We start from the raw sequence: 13,413 nt of genomic DNA, 5'->3' as shown, positions 1-13,413 counted from the left end.
ACTCACAAGGGCTGAGTTCAAATATATGTCAAAGTTTTCTGATTATTATAAATGAATGAATAAGTTAATGAATAATTTATTTCAGACATTTCAAAAAATTACCAAAATATTAAGATAGGCAAATAGACATATCCCTCAGTATGACTACAAACACCACGTTACATATTTATATATGAAATATTTGTGAAACATTTTTAACAAGCATGTACCCTTGAAATTTTTCCATTTATGCACCACTTTGTGTTGGTCTATCACATAAAACCACATAAAATGCATTGGTTGTAACTTGACATAATGTTAAAATGTTCCAAGGGTGTGAATACTTTTGCAAGGTGCTGTGTGTCGGACGTTTGTCACACAAATCGGACTTTTACATTCGGTTCATAAAAAGGAAAGAGACTGTCTCAAACCATTGAGGTAATTACAATTATTAGTTATGTGCTTTAAAAAAATCACTTGACTTTGTCATAGGGTCCACAACAAGCTTTAGATATAAGACTGCTCTCCCACTTAAGACAGAATCACAGACTGATCTGTGACTTAATCAACACTCACTGGAACTAATTGAGGATATAATCGCTGACTGCCTGCATATATGCTTGTGCCGAGGCCATTGCTTGCATATCAACAGCTTTGTTCCATCGATCTGGCCTTACAAGAACAAAAGCTTAGAGGAGATGAAAAGGCATTTGACCCGGCTCTGTTGCTGGGCTTTGCTAAATAGCAGGCAATTTTATTGACTACATTGCAGCAGCAGGACAGCCACTTACCCCAAGTCTGTTGTCCAGGCATTGACATCTCCACTGTAAGACAAGTCTCCACCGGCCAGGTGACCCAGAGGAATGCTTGGATGTCAATGCAAGTGACAGATTGTCTTTCTTTGTAAGTGTGTTTGTGGTTGTGTGTGTGTGGCTTTTGGAAGCGTGAGAATGCATAACATGCCTGTGAATGTGCATGCACGTGTGCCTGCAACAAGAAATCGATGAACCCCGGGGTTAATAGCGAGAAGGAACTGACTCACAAGCTCTGCTAACAAACATCGGACTGTTAGCATAACCTCAGCCCACCCCTCTCCCTGTGGAAATCCACTGACATTGATTATAAACCTCAGACTGCATTTCAGTCTGGTCTCACTGGCTTATCTCTGAGTATGTAAAGGCTCTGCTATGAGCCCATCACTCCACTACATGCAAATTTGGAGTTGACCCTTCCAAAAATCAATAAATTAAGGATGTAGAAAAAGACAGTGCAAGGCTTCGAGTGAAAATCATTTTGAGGACATCCTTTTTGGCAGCAGGCTGGTTAAGCAGGTGTCTTCCTATTTGGAGGAGTCAGGTTTAGGCCACTCTGAGGCTTATTACAATGAAGTTTTCTCTCCAGACACGTCAGGGATCACTTGTCAGTCACACAGTGCATTATGAAACAAAGGATTGAAATATTGTTATGATATGATTAAGTTCCATCCAAACTGCTGGACGTTTCTGATGATGTCCTCTTTAAAGATTAGAAACATTGTGGGTTTATGTAAACTAGGTAAATGAAAACCTTAGTTGTATTTTGATGTTTTCGTTTATGGTATGGTCAGTATGGTTGGCTTTATCTTGAATTTACAAATCAATTTTTTATTATTTTTTTTTGCACAGCCTTTGACGTAAAGCGTTAATTTCCAAGTTTTATGCGCTTTATTAAAAAAAATCACTTTCTGTAAAAATGAAAGCGAGTCTATTTTTAAAGATTAACAGGGATTTAGATTACATTAATTAAACCCCAGTAGTATAGCTATGATTTGTCTCAGTATTTTTTTAATTAGGAAGTTTTGAACACAAATATTAATGATTTTTATAAAGCCATGTAAATAGAAATACAAAAAAGGTTTTGTGGAACCGTGTGGCTCCTTTTTTTTCTCATCATTTCAGTAACGATGCCATTGCCTTTTTGTTTCTGTCTTACTACAATGGAAGAAGACTGCTTTGAGCACCTTTCCACCTCATGAACTAGGATAGTCTTCTGGGATCTTAGGAATGTTTCCCAGAAAGGGACCCTGGTTGGGATGTAGTACTTGCACTATTACCCTGAACCTTTGTAATGGAGTTTTAATCTAATAAACAGAGCTGGTAAGGAGTGTGGTATTTATAATAATACCCTGAAACTTTGGGATGGGGCTTTGTAGATAAAGTATGCATGGTGATTTGGTTGCATCTTCCCACAATTATGTTTTAGGTATCCTAGTTTAAGCTCTTACATATATTTCCTGTTAACTGTATCTGTAATAGATTTTAAATCATAAACGTCTGACAAAAACAGAAGTCAGTGATTCCTCTCCTTCTTTTTGTGGATAGAAAAGAGAGGAATAGAAAAAGAGAGGAAAATCCTCCATGTAGAGTAGACTTTTTGAGTTTTAAAATTCAGAGTTTAAGTCAGCGACGGATATATAAACAACCCTCAGTCCCCAAAATGTGAAGTTCCTGCATAATTTGAAGTTGGTCTGAAGAAGACTGAGGGTTCAGGGTAATTAAGATGTGGGGGATAAAGGTTCAGGGTAGCATAATCGAAATCAGAATCAGCTTTATTGCCAAGTTCGTACATACAAAAAGGAATTTGACTCCGGTACACTTTGCTCTTTGGTTTTGTTTTTGCATTACAGAATATACATATTTACAATGTACAATATACACATATATAATAAAAAGGTGCATTTGCAACATCTGTATGCTGTTGTTTTGTACTCTATTGAATGTTCAACAGAGAAACAGCCTGGGGGAAGAAACTGTCTCTGTGGCAGCTGCTTTTAGCAAACAGTGCACTGTAGCGGCGGCCTGAAGGTAAAACTCTAAACAGTTTATGTGCAGGGAGTGTGGGGTCTGCAGAGATTTTAGCAGCTCTTTTCCTGACCCTAGACTTGTATAAGTCCTGGATGAAGGGAAGGTCAGCCCTGATTATTCTCTTTGCAGACCTGATTATTCGTTGCAGTCTGGACCTGTCCTATTTTGTGGATGAGCCAAACCACACTGAGATGGATGAAGACAGGACAGATTGAATGATGGCAGTGTAGAAGATGACCAGCAGCTCATGTGGAAGGTTGTACTTCTTGAGTTGCCTCAGGAAGTACAGTCTGTGCTGGGCCTTCTTTCAAACAGTGTCTGTGTGTGAAGACCATCTCAGGTCCTCAGAGATGGTGGTTCCTAAGAACGTGAAGTGGTCCACGGCCGATACAGTGTTGTTGAGGATGGTGAGGTGGGTGTATGGGGGTGGGGTTCTCCGAAAGTCCACCACCATTTCCACAGTCTTGAGTGGGTTGAGTTCAAGGTAGTTCTGACTGCACCAGTGTACCAGCCGATCCACCTGCTGTCTGTATGCAGACTCATTACCGTCCTGGATCAGTCCAATGACAGTGGTGTCGTCTGCAAACTTAAGGAGTTTCACGGACGAGTCCGATGAGGTGCAGTCATTTGTGTACAGAGAGAAGAGGAGTGGGGATAGAACACACCCCTGGGGGGCACCAGCACTTATTGATCTGGATCGGGAGAAGATGCTCCCCAGTCTCACCTGCTGCTGTCGCTCTGTCAGGAAGCTGTTGATCCACTGACAGGTGGAGGCTGGGACGTTGAGCTGGGTGAACTTCTGGTGGAGGATGTCTGGTATGATGGTGTTGAAGGCCGAGCTGAAGTCTACAAACAGGATCCTGGCATACGTCCCTGGACGGTCGAGGTGTTGCAGGATGAAGTGTAGACCTAAGTTAACAGCATCATCTGCCGACCTGTTTGCTCGGTAAGCAAACTGCAGGGGGTCCAGCAGGGGGCCTGTGATGTCTTTCAGGTGCTTCAACACCAGCCGCTCAAAGGATTTCATGACCACAGACGTCAGGGCTACAGGCCTGTAGTCATTTAATCCTAGGATGGTGGGTTTCTTGGGAACCGGGATGATGGTGGATTGTTTGAGGCAGGAGGGGACCTCACATTTCTCCACTGATTTGTTGAAGATCCTTGTGAAGATTGGAGCGAGTTGATTTGCATAGGCTTTCAGGCAATCTGGGGAGACGTTATCAGGTCCTCCAGCTTTCTTTGTTTTCATGCGCTGAAAGAGCCTGTTTACCTCTTCCTCGGAGATCTTTAGTGCAGGCAGAAGATCTGAAGGTAGGGGGTTGGTTGTTTTACGAGTCAAATTTGTTCCTGAATGGGATGTAGAGGGGATGATTTGAGGTGTGAATGGCTTCTTGTCATGTCTGCAGTAGAAGCCATTCAGACGGTTGGCCTGGAGACGACTCTGTTCAGGATGGGTGGGGGGGGCTCCTATTGGCAGTCAGGTTTCTCAGACCGGTCCATACAGCTGAAGTGTCACCAGTAGAAAGGCTGTTCTTAAGCTTCTCACTATAGCTTCTCTTAGCTGCTTTGATCTCTTTTGTTAGTTTGTTCCTGGCCTGCCTGTACCGCTCCCAATCTCCACTGCTGTGAGCTTCTTCCTTTTCCCTGCGCAGATTCCTGAGGTGTGGAGTAAACCATGGCTTGTTATTCCCAAAGGTGCAGAAGGTCTTGGTCTGCACACACATGTCCTCACAGAAACTAATGTATGATGTCACCTCATCAGTTAGTTGGTTTAGGTCAGTGGCTGAAGTTTCAAAAACAGTCCAGTCTGTGCATTCAAAGCAGGCCTGTAGCATCTGCTTTGATTCCTCAGTCCACTTCTTAACAGTGTGAACCTTGGGTTTGGAAGCTCTTAGTTTCTGTCTGTATGTTGGGATGAGGTGGATTAGATAATGATCCGAAAAACCCAGAGCAGCCCTGGTAACAGCATGATATGAGTCCTTTAAAGCTGTGGAACAATGGTCCAGTGTGTTTTTGTCTCTGGTGGGACACTTAATATGCTGTCTGTATTTGAGGAGTTCATTGGAGAGGTTTGCTCTGTTAAACTCTCCCAGTATTATGATGAAAGAGTCCGTGTATTTTTTCTCCACGTCTGTAATCAGCTCAGCAAGATGTTTTTCCGCGGCAGAAGTGCAGCCATGCGGTGGAAAATATGAGCTCGGTGAATAAAACGGTTTACAAATTATGGAAAATGACTCCAGATCCGGGCTACATGTTTTTCCCAGCACTTTTACGTCTCTGTACCAACCTTCATTTATATAAAAGCAGATTCCGCCTCCTCGCCTCTTCCCCGATAGCTCCGCGCTGTGATCCGCTCTGAGCAGCTGGAAGTCCGGCAACAGCAGTGCGCGGTCCGGGATGTTTTCTCTCAGCCATGTCTCGGTGAAGCAGAGAACCGCTGATCCGTGGAGGTCCGTGTTTTTATCGGTGAGAAGAAGCAGCTCGTCCATCTTGTTGTTTAGAGAGCGGACATTTGCCGGGTGGATTGAAGGCAGTGGTGTGCGAAGTCCTCTTTTGCGGAGCTATACCAGCACGCTTTCCCCTCCGATGCTTTCAGCGCAGAATCCCAAATAGAGCCGCAGCTCCACTCGCCAGGAGCTCAGTGAACCTTGGATCGATGAAAGATGGTGAAAAAATCCCAAGAGAGGACTCTCTGATGTTGAGAAGTTCCTCTCTACTGAATGAGACCACAGAATTGTGGCTCGAAAAACATAAAAATACACAAAATACAAAACAAAGAGAGAGTGAAGCTCCAAGGCTGCCATCGTCGGCGCCATCTTGGTTGGTCATAATGGAAACACGCTTTCTTTTTGAACTTGTTCTCATACCCAATAATTTAGGTACTTTGTGTTTCCAATTACCTGAAGTACTACAGAGAGAAGATAGGTTCTGACTTACCCCACTGTACTCTGTGATTTGTAGACTGAAGCAAATACCTTGTAGGGCTAGTTGAAGGGTTTGCCCCTTCCTCCGAACATTGATTAAATGGTAAACTTTTGGAACGCCCTTCCAAACACTGTCAGGGAATGTCCAACCTTCTAAAAGTAGTTGAGGGGACAGCTTGCATCTGCCCAAATTTGTAAACATACATGTAATTAATAAAATGTGGGATTATGTAAAATATAGGGTGTGTGCATGTGTGTTTGCTGCATGTGGGAGCATGTGCATTCAGAGACTCACAGATGTGTAAATGTGTCTGGCATTAGCACAGAAACACATCTGTGTAAATCTAAGTTTTTCTTATGGGATGTGCGATACTATATAAAATTGTGATATTGTCTATATGAAGTTCATATATGGGTTTTGATAAAAGCCTACTGTGTATACTCTATTTCCTATATGATGTATTTTATGTTGTTTTTTCCCCTTGTTTGTTTGTTTTTTTTGTTTTTTTTAGGCCATATCAGCCTGTACTATCTGGCAGGAGGACAAACACTGGAAATTAGCCTTGGCTGTAATTGGGCGCATTTAAATTTGTCTTGTTCAAGGTGGCAATTAATGCCCAATATCCCTCTTCAGCAAATAAAATAAATGAAATTAAATAGGAAGCTGAAAAAAAACCCGGAAAACTGTAAATAAAGAAAAGGCAATTCCCACATTTTGGCATTTTATATTCTTTAAAAAAAAAAAACTCAAATAATTTTGCTTTGGAATTGTGGCAAACCAACAAGTTGTTTATTTACAAAGCCAACAGAATATGATGCAAGAAAATGTTTTTGTTATTTTCCTTGTACAACATAACTCGTGTTCTCTTTGACTGCCCTGTCCTGATGGGGAGGGAGTCTCAGTAGACTTTTAGTGGATCCAATCTAAGGAACATTGACTGTGGGTGATGGTGGAGGACTAATTGGCTACTCTGGCAAGGACATGATTTACAGTTCATTAAAAATGTAATTTCTCAAGTCAGTTTAGTCACATTTTGCTTAAATGTGATGTAAAACTAGAAAGCAACATCCTGAATAACATGAAATAAGTAAACATTGAAGACCAATGCCTTTTACAAAAACAGGCTTACTTTTCTCTCACTGTTCAAGTTTGCATGTTGAATGATTGTGTGTTCTCTGGAAAAGAGACGCTATGTTTCTTCATGTAGGAGCTACGTGATTGACAGAAAGCTGAATGTAATTTAGTCCAGCACTGATAAGAACACACTTGCAAAAGATGTGATCAAGCAGGCACTTTAGGAGAAAATGTTGTTTTCCTATTACTTACTATCATCTCACACTAACTAAATGTCTGACACTAAGTAATTAAAAAACTTTAACTAGCCATTTTATTTCAGCACAATATTTCCTTCCTATCCACCATGATAGCCTTGTTTTTGTCTTCTAATCCATCTTTGAATGTGTATATATTCATTTTGCCTCCTCAACTCTGAATGAATAAAAAGAGGAAAGAAAATGTTATATAAAAACAGGCTTATCTTGGTCTGCCAGCTTAGTTCTCGCTAAGCCTCCAAGCATGGAGAATAAGAAGGAGGGAGTATTGCTCCGACTCTGACTGTTCTCTCTCTCCCTCAGCTGTTTTCAGCATCCGCCTTGGCCTTCCTGACAGCTGGAATACAATCAAGAGATGTAGGAGACCATAGTTACATTTGTCTTTCCAACATGATTTATGGAGATTTTTTACCATTAACATGTTGAAGCATGTTTCTGCTCAGACTGTCAGATTGTTGTTCAAACCCCCAGAGGGAAATATTTTTGGTTTTTGTCTGTTTCCTCACAGTTTTTGGGTTGCATTGACATGTTTGTTGATAATCGATAAGAATTCAGTGTAGCTGGGTTTCAGGCCAAGATCTCTGTTTATTTAGGGAAGGTGAAGGAAGTGCCGAGTATTTTCTGGTGGTCTGTGTGTTTGATATCATAACTGCTGTGGTAGAAAAATGACTAATTTTTATTGGTTCACAGGACATTAAACTGAGTTTGGGATTGGTATAAGAACTGCTTTAGGTTGTTTGCATTGGATTAAAACCCTACTACGTCCTCCATGACCTACAGAAACTCTTGAATGTGGCTGGATCACAGTAAACTCTTAACCTTCCTGTGAAAGCAATCACAATGCTGCTCTGCTCTTAGTAGTCTTCAAACTGAATGTTTGCTGCAATGTCCATGAATGACAGCACACCACCCCACATTTCTTTAATCTTTTTCAAGAAAGTGATTTAATTGCAAGTATACAATTTCTAACTGGATTTCACTCATTAAATAAAATAATGTGTTTCCTAACTGTTGGGACACCCCACTCCTAATTGCTGATTATAACTGAGAAACTGGCCAGGTCCTGCTACAACAAAACGTCCTCAAACAATGTGCTTTAGAGTTATTATGAGGTTATTTTCCTGGAAGACATGTATTTGGTTTTGCCAAACATGTCATCTGTTCTGGGTCCATGTAATAAAAATTTACTGTAGACTCCTCTGTCTAAAAAAACATTCTGGACTTCCTGGTCTTTGTCAGTGTTCTCTGTGGCAAATTTAGTCTGGGCTTCTTGTTGAGGGGACTAAAGTTTCCTCTTTTCACACCTCCCAGGAAAGTTAAACTTGTATAGTCTCTTTCTGACTGTACAGGCATGCATCTTCATACCAACAGTTGCAAGAGCTTGCTGTGGGTCCCATGATGACATCTTAGAGGTTTTGGAGACTTGTTTTAGTATTTTGCAGCCTGCTCTTAGGGTGAATTTGCCTAGACAGTCAGACCTGGGCGTGTTGGAAGTTGTTTTCAATTTCTTTCATTTGTAAACTAGTTACCCTAAAACAATATGACTGATTTCTAATGCTTTGAGACTTCTTTAAACCTCTTACCAGACCATTTACCTGGTACAATCTTCCTTCTGAAGGCCTCCGACAGCTCTATAGATCTCACCATAGTGTCACTTTAGCAGTCAGGAGCACAAATCAAATTGAATGGCAAACCACTTCATTCTTCAGAATGCGTATTAACAAACATGAAAACCAACTACATAAAGATAATTTCTAAAAAGGGATTGTTACATCATTAGCTTAAAACAGATTTTACTTAATCAAAAGCTCTGTAATTGAAATTAAGGTTTTAGCTTATAGTTAGAATTTCAGAAGATGGTCCCAACGCATCCTAATACCAGAAAAGAGCCTTATGATAGGTCATGATATTATCCAGGTGGTTCAGCTGCTACTTACTTTCTCTACCAGTTTAGGCTCCTGCTGCAGGATCTGTCAGACCTTAGGTCTTGCTCTTAATAACTCAGTAATGTCAGCATTATGTCAGGTGTGACCCAATGCTATGTATGAATAGATTTAACTATTTTGTTTAAAAACTTTTTATTTAACTTTTAGAATGGAAAAAAAATTCAAAACGTGCCTAGAAAATAATGCCTTTCTGGTAGGAGTAGTGTTTAACTCAAGGCCTTAGACAAGCACTGAGACTCAGCTAAGGGGAAAAATACACTGTTGCAGTTTTAACCTTCGCAGAAAAGAAGATGACATTGGAGAACATTACTTTGATGTATTAACATCCATTTAGTAGCAGATTTAAAGTCAAAACATTGCATTTGGACAATGTCAAGAGCATCGTTGGTGGAATCGACGTTTATTTGTTCAATCTAATGCCACCTTTGTCTTTGCAAGAATAGTGAAGTGTTTACATCTGCGCACAAATAAGGTCAGTTGCTTTGGGTTTCCTAATGCTACAAAGAGTGCATCACATACCATGCTGTCACAACCTTTGCAGAGAAGTGACTCATTCAGACACATCCAGATGCTCTCAGGTTAATGGAAAGGTGAGGAAGTCAGACAGGGGCTTTTAGAAGTTCCACTTAAATCTTGTTAGATTCCCTGTCAAATCCCTGTGTTGTTTTTGAAGTTTCCTTCTTTATTCTTGTTATTTCTTGTCTAACTGAAAGCGGTGATTCGCATAATTCTAAAAAAGGGTCCAAGCTGCTTTATATTGCTGCTTTAAAAGTGTAACTTCCTCTAACCCCCGTTTGTCTCAAACTCTCAATTGCTTCCAGGTGCCTGTCCTGCGTTAACGCCAACTTCCCCTGCCACTGGTGCAAATACCGCCACATGTGCACACAGGACGCCAGCGACTGCTCCTTCCAGGAGGGCCGTGTTAACACTTCGCAGGTGAGCAGGTTGCACATGCAACCTCAAAAACGCAGCCGTATAATGCAACATGTGAATACATTTCCAAAGATTAATGACGTGCACACATGCTCACACACACGTGTGGGTATGTATGGTTGCATAGCAATCCTAGCGATGCAGCTGGGACCTGTGCAGCGTCTGAATGTGTGTATGCGATTGGATGAATTAGTGCTGCTGTGAGTGGCCCAGCAGCAGCTGTTGCACTCTAAGCAGCGCTAGATTTATTCACTTATAAACAAGTCGGGGTGAATGGGTATGCAAATAGAAGCATGTGCTGTCGTCCCAAATGTTATATTTGCATGAAAGCCCCCATCCACTTGTGGGCCCCGGTCTTTGTCAAATTCTCTAATTCTCCCTGGCTTATGCACAAACATGTAGACATTCATGCAGACAAAAATACCTCAGATATTCTGTGGAAACTGTTTTTTTTCTTTTTTCAATGATGCAATTATTTTAGCTGTCTTTAATAAAGAATAAAGATTCATCTTTATGCTGGATGCTACATGTTTTCCCCTAACTTTCTGTGGCATTTCTTCCATTTTGTGAGTTGTCAGATTTTTTTTTATCCTTTTGTGCTTCATGGATGCCAACCCATTCTGCTATTCATTTGCTCCTGCCCATTTCTCGTAGTTTTTCACTCACTTCCATCTTTGTTTTTGGAAGAGAACTGAGATGTTGAAAGGGTATAATCAGGAAAAACATGCCACTCGGTGCACTTAGTGTGGGTGGGTATGAAGTAGGTGTGTGTAGGTCTGTTTGTATGTGGGTCTCTGTTTGGAGGCTCTAGGAATTTCCTGTTTTTTTTGTGTTTTGTGTATGATATCCTGTGTGCATCACCACTTGGTTTAACTTAAAGCATCTCTGGAAAATGTTCCAGGAGGTTCAAATATACAGACACAGACAAATTTGTTGTCACAAAGATTTGTAAAAGCCTTAAAATAAGGGTTTTCTTTACACCCACGTTTAGCCCACCTGGAGTGTTTGTCGCCCAGTCTTACATATTTTTATTTATTACTTGTCGTTAATTCACACTTTGCATGAAAATAAGATATTAAGCCATTAGCATGGTTGCACTGAAGTAGATGCCTACAACGGACACAGAGGATAGAGCTCATAATGCTAAAGGCCACAGAAAGTGTTGGGAGCAAAAACATCAAAATCCCATAACTTCATATTGTGAAGCACTGTTCAAGTCAAATGTAAGGTGGCTCTGTTTTAGGATAACAGAGTCTTATGGACTACTGCTTGAATTAACATGATCAACCCAAATTTTTATTTTTTAAACCATTATTTTCTTAAACGATAACTATTTACAATGAGATAATTTAAGGTTTCAGTAGTCTGCATATTGCATTTTATTGTTATAATACGTAAAAATGCATAATGCATTAAGAATTTATTATCAAATTTTAACAACATTTACAGTCACTCATCTTGCACTTTGGGAAAATTACTTTTCCACTCCTGGATTAGTGTTTAGCACCGTTTACATGCTTACATTTGGGACAGTAGGTCAGAAAAGGCTTTTCTCTGGCATCCCTTCCAAACTAACAGTTGGCATGTAGACAGTGCCTAATGGTTGTTACGGGATCATGGTGACCCCCACAATACCCCTCTTTCTCAAACAGTGCGCTTTAGATATGTTTTTTTACTTGCCTAACCATCATGCCACTGCACATTACTGACAGATAAACACCCAACCTAGTGACCAGTGGAAATGGGCATCTCTCATACGTACAGCCCAGGGAAACAGTCATGTTTTATTAATCAAAGATACTGGAAATTCTGATTTCCAAAAGTAAAGTGTAAATTTAACAAAGGTTTTGTTGACATGTATTTAAAGGGAATAGTTCGATTCATCTGCAACTATTTCTTAAGATGGGATTTTTCTTCCACCTACTGAATACATTTCCCCAAATTAAAGGTTGGATGTTTCTAAGTTTTTCAGTGTAATTTGAATCTGATGCAGTAAAGCTGAATATATTATATACTACTTTTAGCACATCTTGATAAGAGTTGCCAATGCATTTGCTGACGCCTACACATGTATAAGAGTGGAGTATTTGCCTGTAGTTTGTTCAAGTATTTAGGAAAGCTAAGACGGAGAGCAGAGAAGCGTACCGAGGAACAAACGACACACAGGAAGTCGTACCTGTCCCACAACCGCAGATGGATCATTGTTATTGACGCAGCAGACAGTGAGGAGACAGCTCCGGGCTTCGGATGCATCCTTGTGTTCTCTCTGTCATTGAATAGGTACTATTTTGAAGCCACGCATATGCTCACTTTGGCCACCAGCGGTAGTTTTGTCACACATTTATCTCCTCTAGTCTCGATTTTGTTCCAATTTGCCAGTTCGTAGCCCTCGCTGAAGGCAATATTGCCCATCACTGCTGCTTGGAAAAGTTTCCCCCTGTGTCATTAGCAGTCAGTTGCCGGAGTGATTGAATTCACAGTACACTGGTTATATTCCCAAAGGCATTTGTCATATTTCTTGAGGCTGACTTCACTTCATATCTGATAAAACTCATAGCATCTGTGAAAAAACGGCATAGGTAAACTTACAAAGATTCCCTTTTCTCCTCCATGCGCGTGTAAAAAGATAACTAGTTTTTTGCCCTTTTCAGGTAAATATAATTCTCCACTGTCACTTCCTGGATTTGTAAATGTATATAAATCAACTCTTTTGTGACAGCAGATAAACAGAGAAGCACATTAGAAGCGACCAGGCAGAAAATTGCCAGAGTCGGAGAAACACTTGAGAAGGCCATCAACGGGAAAAGGCGCATAAACACAAACAATGAGGGAAACAAACACCGGCGCAAACAAACAACAGATAGAAACAAATTTGCTGTGCTTCAGTGAATTCCGGCATTGGGCCGGTGAAGCAGGTTGGGCTGTGGCTGGGCCCCCGGGATGGGGGGTTGGGCTCAGATGACTTCATTTCAATGCACAAAAACAGGAAGATTAAGGCAATATTAAAAACCAGCAAAAGTAATAGAGAAACTGGTTTGTTTGCATTTTTAATTTTTATGTAGCAGCCTGCCTGCTTATTCTGCTGCTGCCTGTTAACTAAGGCGTTCATTTATTTTGCATGTTGTTTTTCACTCAGGATATTTGATTTCCCACAAATGAATTAATGCAGAGTGTGATTGACAGCAGAGATGGAAACTGTCTGCCAAATTATCTCGTCTGACATGAGCTTTGAAAGAACGTGACTTTAGTTCTGTTGTTTTTTTAACTTTTTAACTTTTTATTGAGTCTCACCAAAAAGAAAAACATCAGTCAAGCTCAAAAGTCAGAATTATTCATTTTAATATTGTTTTTTTTCTCTTTTCTATCATTAGATATGTTACATTTATTGTAACAGACATATGCATGTAAAAGTAGAAACCACCACAGAAACATTATAAGAGATTTCTTTACTTTTTA

General features: G+C 40.4%; 1 protein-coding gene and 1 long non-coding RNA gene across 3 annotated transcripts in view; one reads left to right on the top strand and one right to left on the bottom strand.

The window, feature by feature from the left end:
* LOC124866209 (plexin-A1-like) overlaps positions 1-13,413 on the top strand; it is a 412,523-nt gene that overhangs the window by 231,398 nt on the left and 167,712 nt on the right. For both annotated transcript variants that reach the window (XM_047361910.1, XM_047361902.1), the window contains exon 9: positions 9,846-9,960. In XM_047361910.1, coding sequence (XP_047217866.1) covers positions 9,846-9,960 — 115 coding nt within the window. The remainder of the gene's footprint in view (positions 1-9,845; positions 9,961-13,413) is intronic.
* LOC124866229 overlaps positions 1-13,413 on the bottom strand; it is a 33,713-nt gene that overhangs the window by 3,740 nt on the left and 16,560 nt on the right. The window lies entirely within an intron of this gene.

This window comes from Girardinichthys multiradiatus, chromosome 1 (genome assembly GCF_021462225.1).
Source record: "Girardinichthys multiradiatus isolate DD_20200921_A chromosome 1, DD_fGirMul_XY1, whole genome shotgun sequence".
Classification (NCBI taxonomy): Eukaryota; Metazoa; Chordata; class Actinopteri; order Cyprinodontiformes; family Goodeidae; genus Girardinichthys; species Girardinichthys multiradiatus.
The sequence above is the reverse complement of the archived record's forward strand: the minus strand, read 5'-3'. Positions and strand labels throughout refer to the sequence as shown.